Raw genomic sequence first — 22,361 nt, forward strand, 5'->3', positions numbered from 1 at the left:
TAGATGGTATATAAGACAAGATCAGTTAGTATCATTTATTTTATTACAAAATGATAGTCATTCTATTCAGTCAGGTCAGCATGCTTTTTCATCCATACATACACAAAAAAAGTCCATTTAGTGTAAATGGTGCTATTTATACAAAATGGGTTAAAACGACCAGGTAGAATGACCCACATTTCCAAGTCCATATCATGTGTGACATGTCACCATTTGAAAGCTTTCAAGCAATTAACAAATGTCTTCTCTGAATATCCAACAGCAGGGTGTCTATCTGTGTGGCTACATCTGTGTGTGTGTGTGTATATGTGTCGAGGTTGTTATGACACTCAGGTCAGGCTTCCCTTGAGCTCTTTGCCAGTTTGCCTCTTTTCCCACAGTTGCACAACAGCTGTTGGAAAATGCCCAAAACATGACGTACGTGTGTGTGTGTGTGTGTGTGTGCCTATCTGGCGGCCTCGGTCCCTTTAGACTCCACGTACTCCAGAGCCTTCTCCTTGACAGCCTGGATGCTCTCTGGCGTGCCGTTCTTCTTCTCATACTCCAGGTAACGCTTGAAGAAGAACTTGATCCTCTTCACCGCCACACTCAGGTGGATCACACGGTCAAACACAGCCCTGAACACAGGAACCAGGATGTTAGACCAGGTCACATGACAGGAAACACCTTGCTACCAATGACAGTGCATTCGGAAATCATTCAGACCCCTTGACCTTTTCCACATTTTATTACGTTACAGCCTAATTCTAAAATGAAATAAAAATCCCTCAATCTACACACAACACCCCATAATGACAATGTTTGCAAATGTATAAAATATGAAATATCACATTTACATAAGTATTCAGACTCTTTACTCAGTACTTTGTTGAAGCATCTTTGGCAGCGATTACAGCCTTGAGTCTTCTTGGGTATGATGCTACAAGCTTGGCACACCTTTATTTGGGGAGTTTCTCTAATTCTTCTCTGAAGATCCTCTCAAGCTCTGTCAGGTTGGATGGGGAGCGTCACTGCAAAGCTATTCTCAGGTCTCTCCAGAGATGTTCGATCGGGCCCAAGTCCGGGCTCTGGCTGGGCCACTCAAGGACATTCAGAGACTTGTCCCAAAGCCAATCCTGAGTTGTCTTGGTTGTGTGCTTAGGGTTGTTGTCCTGTTGGAAGGTGAACCTTTGCCCCAGTCTGAGCTGAAAAACATCCCCACAGCATTATGCTGCCACCACCGTGCTTCACCGTAGGGATGGTGCCAGGTTTCCTCCAGACATCCCGCTTGGCATTCAGGCCAAAGAGTTCAGTCTTGGTTTCATCAGACCAGAGAACCTTGTTTCTCATGGTCTGAGAATCATTTAGGTGCCTTTTGGCAAACTCCAAGCGGGCTGTCATGTGCCTTTTACCTTCAATGCTGCAGAAATGTTTTGGTACCCTTCTCCAGATCTGTGCCTCGACACAATCCTGTCTCGGAGTTCTACGGACAATTCCTTCGACCTCCTGGCTTGGTTTTTGCTCTGACATATATCTGACATATATAGACAGGTGTGTGCCTTTCCACATCATGTCCAATGAATTGAATTTACCACAGGTGGACTCCAATCAAGTTGTATAAACATCTCAAGGATGATCAATGGAAACAGGATGCACCTGAGCTCAATTTCGAGTGTCTGAATACTTATGTAAATAAGGCATTTCTGTTTTTTAGTTTAAATAAATGTGCAAAACAATTTCCAAAAACCTGCTTTGTCATTATGGGGTATTGTGTGCAGATTTAGGATTTGTATTTTTCTAATCCATTTTAGAATAAGGCTATAATGTAACAAAATATGGAAAAAGTCAAGTGGTCTGAATACTTTCATAATGCACCGTCTATGGTAGTTAGCATATGCCCTCAATAACACCTAAATTCATGACTAGTTATGTGTTACAAAAGTCAAATTAATGAATACAAGTTTGTCAGTTGAAGTGGTGTTGAACTTACATGTACATATTTCCTAGACTAAAGTTGATCATATTTAATATTCAAATATAACATGTTTTCATAAATGAAATATTACCGGATTAGCCTGGTCCCAGATGTGTTGGTGCTTTATTGCCAACTCCTATGGTCACTGTCATGCCAAACAGACCTGGGATCAGGCTATTCCAACGTCGTTTCGTAAACAAAACAAAACCAGTGAGGTGCCGTCGGGCTCACTCACCGCACTTCCTTCTGGGAGCCGTGTTTGACCATGAGGTCTATGAAGACGGACCACAGGTCGGTGCGTTTGGGGTAGCTGGTCAGGATCTTGTCCAACATGGTCTTTCCTCGCTCTACGTCTCCGTAGCGGAACTCCAGCTGGGCAAACTTCGCTATCAGATCCACATCTGAAGAGGAGGACGACGGAGAAGGTGGATGGTTAACATGGAGATACTGGTTGTAAGGTGTTAGTACTTTTTTTGTCATAGAGTCAAAAAGGTACTAACTAAGAGCTGTCAACCTGGGAAAATGACTTGGTGAGTAGATCTGTTGAAAGATAAACGGGCTGAGTGGAATCAGGACAGGAAAGATTGGCGTAAGGAATACAGCCAAAAGTCCACAAGATGGCGCTATTGCCAACTTGTTTATATCAATCCAACCCAGTGTCCAATAGGAGCTAGAGGTCGAATGGAGAATGTGTTGAGGTATGGGGCTCCCAAACAGTGTGTATGAGTCCTAAAGGTAATAACAGGGGCCTTACTGTCTTTGTTAGGCAGGCTCTTGATGGCCCTCTGTAGCAGGGCGCTGGCCGCGTCACTCTGACCCTGCTGAAGCAGGAAGGTCCCGTAGCTCAGCCACACAGCCTTCTCCTGACGGAACCTCTTCACCATGGTCTTGTACAGACCTTCCGCCTCCTACACACCATTCAACAGAAGAAACCTTACAAGCTCAGAAAGAAACTCCCAATGCAACATCTAACGTGCTCTAATACGACAAGTAAATACGTGAAATATATCCCTTTTTTCATTGAGGAATGTTAGCCGTTTTAATGAATGTTTGTGAGCCCTGGCAGTAAGCTACCTTAGTCTTCTGACACTTGGCGTAGATGTCAGCCAGCTGCTGGTAGACGGGCATGGGTTCGCAAAACTGCACGGCTCGCTCAAACACCTTCTGAAGACTCTCCTCTGTCCCATACAGGTTCTCAAGGTTCAACAGAGCCACCCACACATTCAGCTTCTCCTGCTCTTCTCTGAGGGAGAATACACGCGTGTTATAGAATACATACGTTATACACACTTTCCTTCTTTCTCTTTCACTGTTTTTTTTTGTGATACATTTTTGTAATAATTTTTTGATGACAGACAGGATACAGACATTACACACAAAATCAACACTAGTCTAGGGATTTTAAATTATATATTTTTTAAAGGCGTTATGACGGTATTTTATGTTTTTGAATAAATGTTCTAAATTTGCTTTATGAGTAGTGCGTGACCCTAGGGTGGCAACACACACATTCTACGTGATTTCAAATGGGTCTTTCTACATTCTGATGGTTTAATACTGTTCAATTCAACCCCAAATATTTTTCTACATTTCTGCATTTCCTGCACTAATTTGAGCTCATTTCCACACTGCCACGTAGGCCAGCACGATACGGGCAAACAATCTAGGCCTTATTTTTAACCAAATGTTGCAACTGCGATTTGACTTGCAATTCAGAGCAAAACACTTGGGTGAACTGTTGGAATCATGGAACTAGAATGATTATTCTAATTCTATAGTTAGAATATAATAGTGGGCACTTTGAATAGTGTTGTTTGACATGACAACGAATTAAAATGCCAGGGAGGAGTTATTGTGACAGGGTAGGAACCAAAGTGTTGACAAGTGTCTCTTTGGGGACGCTATAATCTTTGGCTACATTGAATGTTGTTTTCTTTAAGCTACTTAATTTAGCTAACATATTCATGCTTTGCGTATTCCTCTCTGATTTATAAGATACTGAAGATACACGTATTATCAGGCTATATAGCTGCTTACGTTTGCTCTGACTCAGTACATTTATTAGCTAGCTAGCCAGCTAACTAGGGATTAGCATTTGCGGCAAATAAGATTAAGTCCCAATTTTCTAAGAAAAGACAAACTAGTTGTTTGCAGATGTAAGCAACACAAACTAATAGTGTAATTACAGAACACTAGTGGATTTATATTAAGAAGCAAAGTGAAAACGGCATCGTTGTCATCAACATTGTTGCATGTGCTGTATTGACCATGCAGACTGAACACAAGTGTCTCATGGTCGAGGAACAACAAATGCGCTCCTTGAGTGACGGGGGGCGGGGCTAGGTCTGTGGAAACGGGCATGAGAGAGAGCAGAGAGATGACCCAAGTAGCGAAGTAAACTAGAAAAATGGACGTTACACAAAGCGTATCCCATTTAACAAACCCAACATTCAAATACCGTTTTAGAAGGTCAAGTAATAAAAAACTAAACCGGTCCGTGCATCAATACCAGTACATCATAAAATACGGTATACTGCCCAGACCTAATCAACACATTCATATCCCCCCACGCCAACCCACCCACAGGACCCGCTTTCTTCTTCGTGGTGTCCGCCCCACAGCCTAGCTGCACTGGTAGAATCCCCCCAGTACGACTGAGGGTTGCCAGAGCAACAGTGGGGCTGGGCGAGGCAGGTAGACTGCTCTCACACACCAATGACTCAAGCACCTCCAACTGTACAGCCAGAAAGCTGCTGAGGGCCTCCAGGCTGGAGTTGCAGCACTCAGAGAGCGACGACAGCACCAGCACAGGAGAACCCTCCAGAGGTGGATCTAAGGAGCGTGTTATGAACACACACACACACACACACACACACCTGTCCCCACCCCACCACTCACCTGAAGGAGATAGTCTTCAGAGCCCTCTCGGCCACCGCTCTAGCCTGTTCTATCTGTGTGGCCTGCAGGTGGAAGGCCATGAACTGCAGCCAGAGCAGAGAGCTGTCAGGGGAGCTGAGTAGCAGGCGCTCAAAGCTAGCCGCCGTCTGGGGTCGCAGGCCTGGGTCCATCAGCTCCGTCTCCAGCTTGGTCAGGGCCTTCTCAGCCTCCCGCTTCGCCACCTCCTGCTCATGGCGAGACTTCTTCTGGGGCTGGGTGGACGAGGGGGATGAAAACAAGGAAAGAAGAAGAAAGGATTTAGGGGAGAGTGGCAGTTAAAGAGAGGAAGGAAAGAGAGATAGAGAAAGGTCATAAAGACAACACCAGTACTATAAATAATCCAAGGGAGAGGTCAAACGTACACCTCCATGAACATTTTGGAGGCTGTACAGACATTACAACCCTCATAGCAAAATGCAACGCAAACATTCCTTTACTATGTGATTTCCTTCAGTAGGTAGCACTCATAGTGCAACCCCAGCATTACTCCTTACCTTAGTGTTCACCTCGTCGACCTCCCCGTCGCTGGAGTCCTCTCCAACCAGGGCAGCGGATGCTGGTTTCAGGGCGCTCAGCGCTGCATCCCAGGAGAACCCTCCGGTCACCTGCAGTCTGGGCGGCTGCACTGGGACGGGCTTCTCCACCTCCGCAGGTTCCAACTTCTTTTCCTCCTCTACCTCTTCTTCTCTGAAGTACACCTCCACTCCGCTGTCGCTGTCCTCCCCTTTCCCCGTCTTCTTCACAACTTTTTCTGCAGTTCCCTGTGTTAAGACAGAAGATAAGTGATTATATGGATTAGACATTCCAGTCCCCAGTCAAACTGCTAGGGCAATCCAAGTTATACAGAGATCAGTGCTTCCTCTATTCTGTGTAGTAGTATTAGTATCAGTGACATCATGGAAGAGGACAGGTTTCTTTTTAAAATAGCTTATTATCTAAATTGTATTACACGTATAATTTTTTTAATAAAAAGCACTCGCACATCTCAGCTATCTCGTTGCAAATGTCGTATCACTTTGTTGATTCAAACTAGAAAGGATTAGCTTGTATTTCACCCTCAGTGGGGTCACTAGAAAGCAGAAACATCCGGTTTTCAGGGATACAGCATCTCCAGCGTAGCTTCCTTTTCCTCTGAAAACTGGATGTGGTGACCCCGCCTGCTACGTTACATGACCTTGTATTAAGAAAAGAGGGACAAATAGACACCTGCTTGCTCTCCGACTCTGTGCGTTTCCTCTTCTTGGTGGCGTCACGCTTCTCCTTGGCCTCTCCTGTCACGCGCAGGTGCAGCCCCAGGGATTCTGGGATAACGTCTGGTTTCCCAGTGTCCTCTTGGAGCAGAGACAGATCCACCAGCCCTTTTTCTTTGTCGATGCTGAGAGGAACAACACATTCGTGTTAAAAAAACTAAATGTAGAAAACTAAAAACTCCTACACACTGGTGCTCTTGTTTGCTCCATAATAACCCTGTGGGTCACAAACATGTTCAATAAAACAATTAAATCTAGGTTATTACCCCACAATATGACTAACAACTTCCTTGTTTTATGGAACACCCCTATTCAAGAATGAGATGGTCAGGAAGGGCCAACCTATTCCCCTAGCAGTGGTGTGGTTGTACCAAATGATTGTAGGGGGGGGGGGGGTCTTACCTGAGGATCTTGGTGGTGAGCAGTGTGGACTGTGGTACTTTCTTGGCATAGTCTTGGTGGCTAGCCACAAAGTACTTAGTGGCCTTCTGGAACTGGGCTCTGCCCTTTATGGATCTAGACAAACTGTCAAAAACAAAAGGGCAACGTTTTCAATTAGCTATATTACCATAGCAACAGCTTTTCTACGTTGGGTTTTCATAATCATAATTGATATTCAGGAAAAAGCTGCATGATAATTTCATATCTTCCCAGACCATTGTACATGTATACTAAAGGTGTGAATCTGAGATATATTGTCTAAGTATAATACAGAAGTAATGAATACCTTACATGTATTTTTCATTGATAGTTTCATATCTTTCCAGGACATTGTAAAGGTATGTCATTTTTTGGTTTCTATAAAGGGATAATGGACTGAGATACCTAACAAAGACTCCCTGTGCATTGACAGTCCTCACATAGCCTCTGACGATCTGCCCCTCTGACAGGTCTTCCAGAGACACAATCTCTGGGTCCTTTACTACCGAGGCCTTCCCTGGGTTCGTCCTGAAAGATCATTCAAATTATCCATTTAGAAAATGCACTTTTCCAGTGCTCAAAGCGCCTAACATAGATATATGATGATAGTTAGAATGGACCAGTAGAATAGAGGAGAAGAATGAAGAGAGAGGCATGTATAGGGTTGAATAGGGTGTCGTTATTGCTTTGGGAGTTATTTCCTAATACACTTGAACTCTTTAATTCACTTTGTCCATGAAAACCAAGTCAGAGAGGGAATCATACCTCGAAGGGCGGAGGGACAGCTGCCATTTGCTCTTCGCCTCTCCTACAATGCAGCACCTAGAGAGAGAGCACAAAAACATTAACACATTACTTAGTTTAACCTTGAAATAACTTGAATTACATAACTCTCTAAAGCTGGTCTTTTATTTAACACTCCAAAACCATTTTAACTTGACTAACTTTTAGACTGGTCCAGTTAGCCTTTAACCCAGGTTTAAAGCATGCCACTGACCTGACCAGCTGGTCCTTGCTGTACCGCTCCAGAGGTTTTGGCTTATATTTGTCAGCCAGGTCCTCCATGGCAACCGTTCCCATGGCGCTGAATGGCAGCTTCACCAGCAGACCCAGGTTTGGATCTAGCTTCTGCACCAACCCCATGATTACATGGCCCTTCTCCAACTTGTGTACACCTGACAGTGATGGACAACCAACATAACGAGTGAGTAAATGCAACTACAACACAGAGAGAGAGCTGTATATGGTGAGTTGACATGTCTGTATTGATAGTTCAAAGTTTAAACGTTGGTTATAAGTTGGTTATACGTTGATATTTCTGTATTGGTGGTTAGAAGGACCTATTTTCAATGTACTGATGTTGAGAAGGTTCTATGTAATATTCAATGTACTATTGACGGTTGGAAGGGTCTTATATTCACTGTATTGATGGTTAGAAGAGAGTTGTGTTTCTTGTATTTATTTTGTGTTCTTACCATTGAGAGACAATGAGAGGCGTGAAGGCTTGGAGGAGCTGACTGTCACCACCTTAGCACTGACCGCCTGGCCCAGCTTGAACAGCTTCTCTGGGTGTTTGGCATCCTGAATAATAACAATAAAAAAGATTTCAGTGAACCTATTAGGGTGAACACAGATCCATACAGTATAAGGGACATCTGAGGGATGACACCATCTTCATTTTACAGTTTTACAAAAATGTCTTGAGGTCTTTGAGGGAATTCCCCATAGAAGGAATGAGAAAAACATTAAGTTAAGTGTATATAAAACATACTTTAGGGTCAGAGGTCATGGCCAGTTGTTCAACAGTTCCAGTTACTGAGGGACCAGTAGTCACTTCTAGACACTTCCTCGTTGGAAAGTACTGAGGAAGAAATACACATTTAACACAACTAGTACTACTACTAAACACGTTTCACACATTCTGTATAACAAGTCACTTAACTTCAATTTACCTTTGTTCAAACTCACCTTTGACACAAAGCAAATGACGTCGTCTCCGACCTGATAACGCTTCAGCTTCTCTTTGGTCTTGACAGGCTTAATATCTGCGTCTTCTTTCAGTTTACTGTGACCAGAGAGGGAAAGATGATCTAACAAGAAACCAGAAAGGCACTATAATAACAGAATATGTTTTTCTAAATGTTCAGAACATTTACCTGGGAAGAAGTGTGAGTTCAGGCATGGAGTAAGTGAAGTTGGGATGGGAGAACGGCAAGAACCTAAAAAAAAGAAACACAATATATATTTGCAACTCTAAAATAATGCAAATATTTCAAACAGAATACCTGTAATTCAGAAATATCCTTCAAATGAACTATATAACAAAATGTGGCTACTTAAATCTGTTACGATATTGTTATCCTTACCTGTGACTGTTGCCCTCCCGTCCTCCGATGACCCGGGCTGTGACCTCACTTCCTATCTTGAGGAGGGACGTGGGGAAGGTTCCCACGCACACCACTTCCTGTATCTCGGACACGTGCACGCACCCCGTGCTCCCGTCCTCTAGCGTCACCAGCACACATGTAGGCTTCACTTTCTTCACCTTCCCCTTGACCACGTCGCCGTAGCGATATGTGCCCTTCGACCCCTTGGAGTCAGAGATTAATCTCTTGCGTTCGGGCGGGGCGAGTTCCCAGGACACTAGGGGGAGCCCTTCTAGTTCCTCGCAGCTGGATTTGGTGACGGTGATCGTCAGGGTTTTACCGGCGGTCAGTTTCTCAGAGTCGAAGCGGAACGTTTCGTTGGGGTGATTGGTGGTTTGGATGACCGTCAGTTGGGCCGTGTCGCCCAATGAGATGACGGCAAAGTCGCGGTCGGCGTGATGCACAGTGGCAGTGTGTGTGGACCCTGCCTCCACCTATAAGGACACAGGTTATGAACTATCAAGATTTTAAGGCTTTTCAAAGTGGAAAAGATTGTTTAGTCCATAAGGGTGCAGAGAGTTTCAACTTCAGGGATAATACAGATCTATTGCATTGAATGTTTTCAAAAAACGTTTTACCAAATTAACCACATTATCCACTATTGACCTTTCAGCCACCCAATCACTCATAAAGAAGCTTCACGTAGTCACAAATGATACTAGTAAGGCAGTGTTCCAAACGCACTATATAGGAACCAGGGTGTCACTTGCGATGCAGCCTTGTACTCACCTCTTGCCTCTTGCCGGTCAGTTTAGTCAAGAGGGACACGTAGACTTGAGAGGTCACGAGGTCAACGTGGAGGATTACCGGCATGCACTTCTGTCCCGTTGCCAACTTACCTGAAACATTACACACATTTAGTTTACATTATAACTATGATGTAACAGTCAAAACATTCCCCATGTGTCACACTCAAAAGATTCCTCATGTTGTGTCTGGTAGAAGGGTAAAACAAAGCTCTATTATTGGGTTCATCGCGATGACTAAGGTGCCCGCTTGACCCTATCCCCTCCTCTCTCCTCCTGACCATTTCCGGAGACCGTCTCCCTAACCTCACCTCGCTCATCAACTCATCCTTGACCGCTGGCTACGTCCCTTCCGTCTTCAAGAGAGCGAGAGTTGCACCCCTTCTCAAAAAACCTACACTCGATCCCTCCGATGTCAACAACTACAGACCAGTATCCCTTCTTTCTTTTCTCTCCAAAACTCTTGAGCGTGCCGTCCTTGGCCAGCTCTCTTGACATCTCTCTCAGAATGACCTTCTTGATCCAAATCAGTCAGGTTTCAAGACTGGTCATTCAACTGAGACTGCTCTTCTCTGTGTCACGGAGGCTCTCCGCACTGCTAGAGCTAACTCTCTCTCCTCTCATCCTTCTAGACCTATCTGCTGCCTTTGATACTGTGAACCATCAGATCCTCCTCTCCACCCTCTCCGAGTTGGGCATCTCCGGCGCGGCTCACTCTTGGATTGCGTCCTACCTGACAGGTCGCTTCTACCAGGTGGCGTGGCGAGAATCTGTCTCCGCACCACGTGCTCTCACCACTGGTGTCCCCCAGGGCTCAGTTCTAGGCCCTCTCCTATTCTCGCTATACACCAAGTCACTTGGCTCTGTCATATCCTCACATGCTCTCTCCCATCACTGCTACGCTGACGACACACAATGAATCTTCTCCTTTCCCCCTTCTGATAACCAGGTGGTGAATCGCATCTCTGCATGTCTGGCAGACATATCAGTGTGGATGACGGATCACCACCTCAAGCTGAACCTCGGCAAGAGGAAGCTGCTCTTCCTCCCGGGGAAGGACTGCCTATTCCATGATCTCACCATCACGGTTGACAACTCCATTGTGTCCTCCTCCCAGTGCTAAGAGCCTTGGCGTGACCCTGGACAACACCCTGTCGTTCTCCGCTAACATCAAGGCGGTGACCCGATCCTGTAGGTTCATGCTCTACAACATTCGCAGAGTACGACCCTGCTTTACACAGGAAGCGGCGCAGGTCCTAATCCAGGCACTTGTCATCTCCCGTCTGGATTACTGCAACTTCCTGTTGGCGGGGCTCCCTCCCTGTGCCATTAAACACCTACAACTCATCCAGAACGCCGCAGCCCGTCTGGTGTTCAACCTTCCCAAGTTCTCTCACGTCACCCCGCTCCTCCACACACTCCACTGGCTTCGAGTTGAAGCTCGCATCTGCTACAAGACCATAGTGCTTGCCTACGGAGCTGCGAGGGGAACGGCACCTCCGTACCTTCAGGCTCTGATCAGTCCCTACACCCAAAGAAGGGCACTGCGTTCATCCACCTCTGGCCTGCTCGCCTCCCTACCTCTGCGGAAGCACAGTTACCGCTCAGCCCAGTCAAAACTGCTCGCTGCTCTGGCACCCCTATGGTGGAACAAGCTCCCTCACGACGCCAGGACAGCGGAGTCAATCACCACCTTCCGGAGACACCCGAAACCCCACCTCTTTAAGGAATACCTGGGATAGGATAAAGTAATCCTTCTAACCCCCCCCCCCAAAAAGATATAGATGTACTATTGTAAAGTGGTTGTTCCACTGGATATCATAAGGTGAATGCACCAATTTGTAAGTCGCTCTGGATAAGAGTGTCTGCTAAATGACGTAAATGTAACAGTCAAAAGATTCCCCATGTTATGTCTGGTAGAAGTTCCACTGGGTACAGGGTCAATTCCATGTAAATTCAGTTAATGCAGGAGTTACAATTGTAATTTCAATTAATTTCCTGAATTGAAAGGGGATTGAGCCCAACCCTGATTGGACATATAGTGAATACTCACTCGGCACATTGTCCTTGGTGGCCAGTACGGTGGCTGCGCTGAGTTCGTCTGACTTGAAGGTGACACTCCCATCCTCCCTCACCTCGTCTACGCTCATCTTCATCTTCTGGCCTATGGTCACCGCAGACAGCTGCGTGAATAGGTCAGAGTCACCTGTCAGAGACAGAGGGAGGAGAGAGGAGGAACAAGAGAAAATAGAGAGTTAAAGCTAACTCTTAGCATAATAATTTTGATCAATTTAAATTGATTGGAATAGCACTTTTGAACCTACTAGGAAAAGGGAACTTAGCAAACGTAAGAAAACTAATAGTTCCTAGAACAGTTGACAACAACGTTACAACTCAACACACGCACCTCTGCTGGCCATCATCTCCATCACGGCCTTCCTCTCCTGCAGGCCTCGGATCAGCCTGGCCTGGCCGTCTCTCTCGGGGGAGGTGACCTCTGACACCTTGAGACTGACCAGGAACCTGTGCTTCTCCTCGTCCAAGTTGGTCACCTTGGCAACCACCGTATGGCCCAGCTGGAAGTGAGCCCCCGTGTCGCTGATGAACTTGTCACTTATGGCCTGGAGGAGAAAGAGTACGTCAATATAAATGATTCTATACTAATGGCTTTTAGACAATGTTGTTGATGATTTGAAGGAGAAAGGAGAGGTGAGCTGCATAAATTCTACAAAGAGACGAATAGTGAAAAATATTCTGTTCCGATTGGGTTTCTTTGGTCCACCATATGATTGAGCTTCAGATCCTTGTGGATCTTTGTCAGGGTGACTATACCTTTTCAACAAACTGCATAAAATATTCTTAGCCAACTCCCATTGACCCCTACTAACACCCATTGACCCCTACTAACGCTTAGTACATTCCAAGCATTCCAATTTACTCCCACTAACTCCAATTGACTGTGGCTAACTGCCACTAGTAACTCCTTCCCTATTAACTCACCGCTTTAGGGGCCAGGCCAACCAGGCCATAGGGGAACTCCACAAACACTCCGTAGGGCATGATGTTCTTGACCCAGCCAATCAGTTGCACCCCAACTGTGATGTCAGAGAACTCCTTAGCCACCACGCCCCCCTCCTCCAGGAATGATTTCACAGTGGGCTTTTTAGTCAGGGTCTTGAGACAAGCAGGGTTAAGGGAAAGGTACTGTGTAGTCGTACTACAGTAAAAAGCGGTTACGATGTCCTTTAGTAAGAGGTAGTCGTTTCCTTGGTATAGCCACTACATTCTAAACACAACCACGACAGCCAACCGCAATGGTGAGACGAACACAACATTCAACCACACTGATGAGAGCGGTCTGTTATGTTTTGGGCTATGTGTCTGAAATCAATGTGTGAAGGTAAGTGAGCGATCTGAAGTTTAAAAGTATGAAAAGGATACAATATTCGGTTTCTTCTTGCTGAGGCAGACAATGTTGGAGATGATGTCACCCTCTTGCAGCCCCTCCCACAGCAGTAGGCAGTTGGACACGTGGTCGGAGAGGTGCATCATGGGTAGCAAGGCGGTGGTCTCCTCTGGCAGAATGGACACCTCCAGACCGGTAAGGACTTTACTCACAACCTTAACCTCCACTTTCTAAAACAATAAAAAGACAAAAAAACAGAACGCAAAGATCAGTTTAGACTCCAAGCCAACAACGGAGATGAACCTAACACATTTAACAACTGCATAGAACATGCAACTATATAAAAGAGAGACTGTCTTTTTTTTACAAATTCAGAAATGATTATATGTGTTAACAATATGAAAGGATGTGCTGCCATTTTCTTACCTTCCCAACCTCAAAGTCAAACGTGGGTTTAGGCGGTGCCTCAGCGTCTCCTCCTGCCACTGCCTTGAAGGAAAGAAGGAGCTTCTCCTTCTCCACGTCACAGTTCAGCACTTTAGCCTTCACCACCTGAATAGAACAGAGAACCAAGGTAGCCATTAAGACTGCGTTTAGAAAGGCAGCCCAATTCTGATATTTTTTCCACTCATTGGTATTTTGACACTTAACATCAGACCTTTTCACGTCAGATCTTTTTCAGATGTGATTGGTCAAAAGACCAATTAGTGAAAAAGAGATCAGAATTGGGCTGTCTGTCTAAACTAAGACTTCCCTGTTTTGATACAGAAGTTTAAAACGGAACCTTTTCTGACACCGGCAAGACAAACTGGTGGAAGAACTTCAATTAAAGTGACCGTTTTATGTGTCAAAGTTCAATAACTATCAGTAGGCTACTTCAAAGTTACTCAAGAGGACAATTAGCCTATATTGCAAGTAGAACACAGAAAAACAACAACACATCTACAACGCATAAGAATTATCAAGATACAGAAAAGTTCCAGGCAGCCATTTTGTTTCCCCTCACCTGTCCGACGTAGAACATGTTTTCAGGAACTATCACCGGCTCCGTGCTGAGCTCGTTGGGGGGCACCAGCCCCTTGACTTCACCGTAGAAACAGACGATGCAGCCAAAGTCCTTGACACAGACGATGAACCCGTGGGAGACGCGACCGCGGCGGGCATCTTCGTAGGTCAGGAACAGGGGGAGGGAGGAATCTACCAGGGCCCTCTTCCTGGTTAGGGTCAGCTTCTTCTCCTGTGGGTCCACCGACAACACCTGAGACAGAGGGATGGAGGGAAACAGTTTTAAACTAAGAGATTAAACAGCAAACCAGACAAGCAAGTACAGAGTACGTTAAAACCTCTTAAGGATCTCTACAGATCGGTGTTCCACCCGCGGGACGGTTGAGCTAATGTGCGCTAATGCGATTAGCATGAGGTTGTAAGTAACAAGACCATTTCCCAGGACATAGACATATCTGATATTGGCAGAAAGCTTAAATTCTTGTTAATCTAACTGCACTGTCCAATTTACAGTAGCTATTACAGAAAGAATACCATACTATTGTTTGAGGAGCGTGCACAGCTATGAACTTAAAAAGTTATTAATAAACCAATTAGGCACATTTGGGCAGTATTGACAAGATTTTGAACAGAAATACAATGGTTCATTGGATCAATCTAAAACTTTGCACATACACTGCTGCTACCTAGTGGCCAAAATCTAAATTGCGCCTGGGCTGGAATAATACATTATGGCCTTTCTCTTGCACTTCAAAGACGATGGTACATAAAAAATATCTAATGTGTTATACTCTCCTTCATTTCACAAACTTCAAAGAGTTTCCTTTGAAATGGTGTCAAGAATATGCATATCCTTGCTTCAGGTCCTGAGCTACAGGCAGTTAGATTTGGTTCCCCAATGATTGGTTCCCCAAGGTTAAAGGTCACCACAGTTGACCCTTTCTAAAGGTTACACAGTAGTACTGACCCGGCACTTGATGGTCATGCCCACTGTGTACTTCTTCTCGGGGTTCTTGAGGATGATGTCAGAGAGGTGTGTCCGTGGAACCAGGCCTCTGATGTAGTCTGTCACCTTCACCATCATGCCATGGCTCTGGAGGGATGTCACCGTGCCCTGGGAGAAAGGGAGGACAAACTGGGTTAAAACGCACGCCACTAGGAATGCACAATTCCCAGTTGGAAGGTTCCTGGAATCAGGAGCAAATCATCCAGAATCCCCCAACCTGGATTTCTAGAAAACCTAGGAAAGTTACCAGAATTTTGCCACCCTACACACACACATGCTTTAATGGGAAAATGTGGTTTATTTTTTTGAAGAGCTTTCAGAGGTGTTGTGCGAGAGAGAGACAAACTAAAAATATAAAATATCTTACCTGAACAATCTGTCCAGGGTGGATGTCATGGTATCTTCTGAAGAACGGGGCATTAATGACGCTCCTATAGGAGAGACCGCAAGGTTACAAGCTGGAACAAACAGACGTCCTTTACAAGCTGGAACAAACATACGTTCTTTACAAGCTGGAACAAACATACGTCCTTTACAAGCTGGAACAAACATACGTCCTTTACAAGCTGGAACAGACATACGTCCTTTACAAGCTGGAACAGACAGACGTCCTTTACAAGCTGGAACAGACAGACGTCCTTTACAAGCTGGAACAGACATACGTCCTTTACAAGCTGGAACAGACATACGTCCTTTACAAGCTGGAACAGACATACGTCCTTTACAAGCTGGAACAGACAGACGTCCTTTACAAGCTGGAACAGACAGACGTCCTTTACAAGCTGGAACAGACATACGTCCTTTACAAGCTGGAACAGACATACGTCCTTTACAAGCTGGAACAGACATACGTCCTTTACAAGCTGGAACAGACATACGTCCTTTACAAGCTGGAACAGACATACGTCCTTTACAAGCTGGAACAGACATACGTCCTTTACAAGCTGGAACAGACATACGTCCTTTACAAGCTGGAACAGACATACGTCCTTTACAAGCTGGAACAGACATACGTCCTTTACAAGCTGGAACAGACATACGTCCTTTACAAGCTGGAACAGACATACGTCCTTTACAAGCTGGAACAAACAGACGTCCTTTACAAGCTGGAACAAACAGACGTCCTTTACAAGCTGGAACAAACAGACGTCCTTTACAAGCTGGAACAAACAGACGTCCTTTACAAGCTGGAACAAACAGACGTCCTTTACAAGCTGGAACAAACAGACGTCCTTTACAAGCTGGAACAAACAGACGTCCTTTACAAGCTGGAACAAACAGACGTCCTTTACAAGCTGGAACAAACAGACGTCCTTTACAAGCTGGAACAAACAGACGTCCTTTACAAGCTGGAACAAACAGACGTCCTTTACAAGCTGGAACAAACAGACGTCCTTTACAAGCTGGAACAAACAGACGTCCTTTACAAGCTGGAACAAACATACGTCCTTTCCAGATGTATTGAATGGAATTGAAAACGTCACACACAGTACAGATTATTATATGGGACAATATACAAATGTTTGAGAAATGATAACTTGAAAATTACTATTTCATTGAATTAATGTATTTATTGGTTCTCCTAATTTTGATAGAAAATATTGAATTGGTTAAGTGTTGATGTAAATCATTAGATTTGGGGTGGGGGGGTCACCAGAAATTCTGGCCAAGAAAATGAAAACATTTGAATACCACTGCACTACAGGATGTCCATCCACACACACCACACTTACTGACGCAGGCTGACCAGGTGCACCTGCTCCATGGGGCTGAAGTCCATGATCCTACAGGTGTGTTCAGGCTTGGCCATGACACGATTCAGGTTGAACGCCTCCCTGGGCTCCTTCATGTGGTTCCTCTGGAGACGGGAGAAACGGAGCTATCAAATCAAACCCCTGCCCCTAGGCCAGTCACAGACCACACTCCACTTTCACTGGGCCAGGTCAAAACAGCCATAGGTTTGAGGTTTTGCATTGTTTTTAATGTTGGTTTGTCACATGATCCAAGGGGCATGGGCTCACCATTATGTTCTCACCATAGCTGATGAACTTCCTCATTCAAAACCGTCAGGATATTCTCTACAACACTGTTTTTATCCTTAGCATTTTGGCAGTAGTAAGGTGCTCTACCAGGTCTACAAAGAGGGCCTTGGCTATAGTTAGTATGGTACACCAACAATACGGTCTACCAGCAATAGGAACTAACATGTACGAAGACCCGAGTTGGTACTTAAACTCACAAGACGTAACGCAAGTATGGTCTAACAACCAGGACTCACATGTATAAACACCACAGTCTGGTCAGGCAGCTTCAGCATGGCTCCAGACAGGTGATGGAGAGCGGTCATCTTGCAGCCATGCGCCACCTCCCCTATCCTCTCAGTGGCCACCAGGTCCACGTCGCCCCCTGGCTGCAGCAGGTGGCTGCGCAGGGACAGGCCCACCAGCCGGGTGGACGGCTCCACATAAAGGACGCAGGCCTTCACCTGGGAGAGAAAGGGGCCAAAAGTCAATAAAGGTCAACTGAATGTAATGTCTAAACTAGATTACAGTCATAATTGGCCAATTTGAAATTCTCCCGAATTGCTTGTTTTTGTTTTGTTATTTGGAGGTAGAAATATGTACAACTCTTGCATGTACGATTACTGTTGAAAAACTCACTTTCATACGATGCAAAGTCCGACATTCTATACCATTCTGTCTCATCCAACTGTGCGACAGACTGATTGGCAATAGCCTAATAGACTGTAAATTCTTACGTTGTCTCCCTCGCTGAATGTGGAGGCCTGTTCTGGTTCCAGGTGCATAAAGTCCACCAGGCCGGTGAAGGAGGAGAGGAACTCCAGAATCAGACCGTGCAGGGTCACCTAGAACCACAGGGTCAACCACAATGGAACAGGAAATCAACATATTATTGACTTCAAAAGAAGAGACCTCTCAGATATACTAAATTGCAAGTTCTCTAGTTGCTATCAATATTACAAAAAGTTTATACGTCAATCAACAAGAAACATTTGCCAACAACACTAAGCCATGAAACGGTGTAATTGTTCATTTAAAATCATAGGTGTAAACCAACACTTCTCTGTGCTTAGACTTAGACTACTAATATGTATAAGATTGTTGTTAGAATACAGTATTCAGTCAATGTACCTTTTTGATCTGGGCCTTGACCACTAGGCCAGGCAGCAGGTTGGTAAGGGTCCAGCCGTGCTCTGTGTCTGCAACGGCCTGAGCCACCGCCGTGGGGCTGATGGACAGACAGACCACACGCCCATCGTTCTTCACCTCCTCCAACAGAGAAGTCACATACTGGCCCACCTTCAGCTCTGCAACACCAGGGTTGTTGTGTTCATTAGGCATCAAACGGAAGAAAACAGACTAAAACAGGAAGGGGCTACCCATACTCATTTATATTTTCCGTTGCAAAACATTATCAACTTTTTCAATTGCGAGCCACAATGAACATGACCCAGAAAAGTCACATTCAACACAGTTAATAACACATTAGTAATTTTGACGTCTACAGAGTACATTGAAGAAATGTATCAGACTTCTGGAGAAACTAACAGCGTGACATTGAATGGAATGTGTACTATATTTGATGTGAAAGGGGACTCTTTTAGATACCTTTGGGACTATTGGTTTTGTCTTTGGCTGCCTGCTTGGGCAGGAAGGCCTTGGTTCCCTTGATGCCGAGGTCAACCAGGTAGCCGTGATCCTCAATACTCTCTACACAACCACTCAGGACCTGAAACAAAAACGTGACATCAGTCTTAGCCTAAAATATGACCTCAAATCATAAACAGGATATCACAACTTTTCTTTCTTTTTCTAGCTCTTCTTAGACAAATGCCTCTATGTCTTTAACTGAAGGAACTGGGCCCAGACACACAAAACGTGACCCTGACTCAGTGACCCCCCCGAGACAGACTGTGCCCCGTTCCGACTCGTCAGCGTATCATCACTGAAGAGGAGATCACAGGCCCAGAGCCTGTTTTTAATTTGTACTATATTACGTATACTGTAGGTGTTGACTCACCAAACCAGCCTTCAGAGAGCCAGTACTGAAGCCCTTGTTGACCTCTTTGGGGTTGATTGATAGCTGAATGCTGACCGATCCTCCTTTGGCAGTGTCCAACCTGGCTACCACACACCTGACCAGCATGCCCGGGGAGAAGAGACTGGAGAGAGAGAAGATCTCCTGGAGAGAAAGAGCAAAGTGGATCCATTAGGATGTGTTGTTCACACCTCATTCGTACAGTATCAGGCATTTTCTTCTGAACTCCGTGAGGTCAGAAGAACTCAGAGCACAGTTCTTCTAAATATTGTGTAACATGAGGATAAGGCCTCTCAGGCCGTGTGTAGACTAGTTCATTCAGTTTTTTTGTATTCTGATCAAGGCCTTTTGATCATGCATCAACTCTACACTACATTTAAATATGTCTACCGTGTCCACAGTGTCCGGATTCCCTTTCCCGCGCTTTATTCAAATGTCAGTAAGCATTCTGCAAACGGTGGCATAGGCAAAAGATGATAATAGCACAAGAACTTGATGGCAGTAGCAAAATACTGTAACTAGTCAACTAGCCCCTGTAGCTAGCCAGCAAGCTCGGAAAGCTAAAGGGTTTAGCATAACCATCTCTATAACTCTAGCCAAACAAAATTGTGTTTTTCAAAATATTAGCCAGCCAGATTGCATTTATGAAGCCAGCAAACACGTTCCTCACACACTAAGAACTTATTTCCCCCACAACAATATAATGAAAAGATGGCTCTCGCTCCCAAAAAACACGTTTCTAAAGACTTGACGTTGGAATGCTGATGACGTCGCCCACTAAATACGCTTTCAGTAGCCTGATTGCGTCCAGACTGCGGAGAAATCTGCACACAGTGCGTCCCTGAGGTGATCAGCCTGACATGAACCCAACGCAACTTTTGTGCGCCTAGAACTGTCTTTTCAGTGATTATCGTATTCTGATAGCAGAAGTAGCATCTATGTGTCAAGTGAGGACATGCCCTTAGTACTGCCTTATTAGACATCTCAAAAACAAGTGCACAGCCTTTTATCTATATAAGACAGAACAATCCCCTCGGTAGGAGTTAGATTAAATGTGTTACCTCTGAAGAAGCAGAGTCCAGGTGGTCACTCAGTATCTTGGTGTACGAGTCCGAGATATTGGAAATGTTCAGGTATCCCAAAAGGCCGCTGGGCAGGTTAATCGTCACCTCAAAATCTACCACCTCCTTCACACAGCCCAGCAGTAGGGTACCCACCTTCAGGCTCTGGGGGTAAAAAAAAAACAGGATTGTGTTCATTAGTAATCAACCAGAAGAAAATGTACTGAAACAGAGGGACTCCCTGGACTTGTCCAATAAGAAACACTTTTTTACCCCTTTCCCTGTTACACAATCTTTAAAAAAAAAAGCAACATTGTGCCCTTATGAGCATGACCCAGGTTCAGAGCACATTCAAAGGGTGTGCAAAGGAAAGGAGATGGCAGAGAAATATAAAATGTTAAAAAGTATGTTGTTGATTGAACTTACTTTTAACTGTAGGATATCTACAGAGGTTGTTGTATTGAGCTTCAGAGCCTCCTCTTTGCTTGTCTTTTGCCTCTTAGCTTTCTTCAAGGCATCCTCTTTCTGTCCCTTCCTTTTCTTGGATTCCTCTGGTTCATGTGTCTGAAAGAGTCAACCACAATAGTATCTGTACTGAGTCAGAATACTGTTTGAGATGCACATTTGAGCTTAGCTCTGGTCCAGTGTGTCAGTCGGCTGCACTGTCGCGAACGAATCTCTGGACCAGAGCTAACTTGAGCTAAACCACAATAAGGTTCGTATATCACATTGATGATTGACTAGACTCGTTTTTTTTTTTACCTCAAACAGATTGTCCACTTCTGTATGCCTTCTCACAGGTTCTGCTTTACTTTCAGTGGTCTGCTTGGTTTTACCTCCACGAGGGAAGTCCTCCTCCGTTGATGCCATGGCTGTTTACTGATTTAAAGGTCTACAGAGACAAATTACACAGTGAATGTTATCAATCAGAGAGGAAAGGGGGCGACAAGGGCTCTTTTAGAACACATGCCAGTGGTGGAAAAAGCACCCAATTTTCATACTTGAGTAAAAGTAAAGATACCTTTAAAGAAATTGACTCAAGTAAAAGTTAGTCACCCTGTAAAATACGACTTGAGTAAAAGTCTAAAAGTATTGGGTGTTAAATGTACTTAAGTATCAAAATTAGAAGTATAAATCATTTAAAATTGCTTATATTAAGCAAATCAGACGACACCATGTTCTTGTTTTTATTAGGATAGCCGTGGGCACAGTTCAACGCTCAGACATAATTTACAAACGAAGCATTTGTGTTTAGTGAGTCTGCCAGATCTGAGGCAGTAGGGATTACCAGGGATGTTCTCTTGATAAGTGAATTGGACAATTGTCCTGTCTTGCTAAGCATTCAAAATGTAATTTGTACTTTTGGGTGTCAGGGAAAATGTATGGAGTAAAACGTACATTATTTTCTTTAGAAATGTAGTAAAAAATATGAATACTAAAGTAAAGTACAGATACCCCAAAAAACGACTTAAGTAGTACTTAAAAGTATTTTTACACCACTGCACATGTCAAGCAATGTATGATTGTACAGTTTCATATATCGACTATTTCTAATACACCTATGATAAAGCTTTTGATTGTGAACACTTTGGCATTGCTACATGCACATCGAGTGTATTATTTCCCTTCTGCTTCACAAAATATTTAACTAGAATCTTGATGGCTTGCTAGCTAGCTACATCCCCACTAGCACATCCCAAAACATCAGCAGCATTGCTAACGTCAGCTAGTAAGCTACAGTCCGTTGGCATGCAAGCTATACAAACCAGACAATCGGTTAAACCAAAAAATATACAACAATCAATACGTGCCAACGTTTTCCTCGATTGTACATGTTTATAAAAATGTAACATCCACCAGCAAACTCTACCTTTTTCTTTTAAATATCCAGTTCAGAAGTTGGTATGCAAGCTCACATGTGTGGATCAGAAGCACACCAAGTTTTCAAACCGGAAACTCACTTCAGTGGGCGTTTCCCTAATTGTCCATTCACGTCCATCTTTCAAGTGATTGACGTTTCAACAAACCTGTCATTGTCCAATTTTACTTTAAAAAGGCGGGGTTATTTATTGACTGACGTTAGCTTTGTCC

General features: G+C 44.4%; 1 protein-coding gene, 1 non-coding gene and 1 pseudogene across 2 annotated transcripts; all 3 read right to left on the minus strand.

Moving 5' to 3' along the window:
- Positions 1 to 21: 21 nt before the first annotated feature.
- On the minus strand, positions 22 to 22,228 carry LOC115178851 (protein RRP5 homolog). The gene is made up of 35 exons (XM_029740223.1): positions 22,141 to 22,228; positions 21,033 to 21,162; positions 20,697 to 20,834; positions 20,271 to 20,435; positions 19,192 to 19,353; positions 18,780 to 18,900; positions 18,303 to 18,478; positions 17,909 to 18,016; positions 17,429 to 17,635; positions 16,884 to 17,008; positions 15,518 to 15,581; positions 15,112 to 15,258; positions 14,146 to 14,397; positions 13,566 to 13,691; positions 13,175 to 13,369; positions 12,734 to 12,907; positions 12,141 to 12,354; positions 11,787 to 11,939; positions 9,717 to 9,826; positions 8,928 to 9,421; positions 8,718 to 8,780; positions 8,530 to 8,626; positions 8,333 to 8,422; positions 8,037 to 8,142; positions 7,559 to 7,736; positions 7,327 to 7,383; positions 6,967 to 7,089; positions 6,544 to 6,666; positions 6,098 to 6,266; positions 5,386 to 5,652; positions 4,853 to 5,103; positions 3,029 to 3,197; positions 2,709 to 2,862; positions 2,190 to 2,355; positions 22 to 617 (listed from the first exon to the last, which is right to left on the minus strand). Exons 2-35 carry the CDS (start codon positions 21,138 to 21,140, stop codon positions 446 to 448), a joined length of 5,424 nt encoding a protein of 1,807 aa, XP_029596083.1. The 5' UTR covers positions 21,141 to 21,162; positions 22,141 to 22,228; the 3' UTR covers positions 22 to 445.
- On the minus strand, positions 4,560 to 4,800 carry LOC115179051 (small nucleolar RNA SNORA53). The gene has a single exon (XR_003872814.1). It is a non-coding gene; the product is annotated as a small nucleolar RNA SNORA53 (small nucleolar RNA).
- LOC115179038 (uncharacterized) lies at positions 18,989 to 19,122 on the minus strand (annotated as a pseudogene).
- Positions 22,229 to 22,361: the final 133 nt, after the last annotated feature.

The sequence above is a fragment of the Salmo trutta genome, chromosome 38 (assembly GCF_901001165.1).
Source record: "Salmo trutta chromosome 38, fSalTru1.1, whole genome shotgun sequence".
Lineage (NCBI taxonomy): Eukaryota > Metazoa > Chordata > Actinopteri > Salmoniformes > Salmonidae > Salmo > Salmo trutta.

Coding starts and splice junctions, on each gene's coding strand:
- LOC115178851 (XM_029740223.1), bottom strand. CDS start 21,140: ATGGCATCAACGGAGGAGGACTTCCCTCGTGGAGGTAAAACCAAGCAG. Junction 17,636..17,908: donor CATTCAGCGAGGGAGACAAC/GTAAGAATTTAC, acceptor TTTCTCTCCCAG/GTGAAGGCCTGCGTCCTTTA. Junction 5,653..6,097: donor CAGAGTCGGAGAGCAAGCAG/GTGTCTATTTGT, acceptor GTCTTAACACAG/GGAACTGCAGAAAAAGTTGT.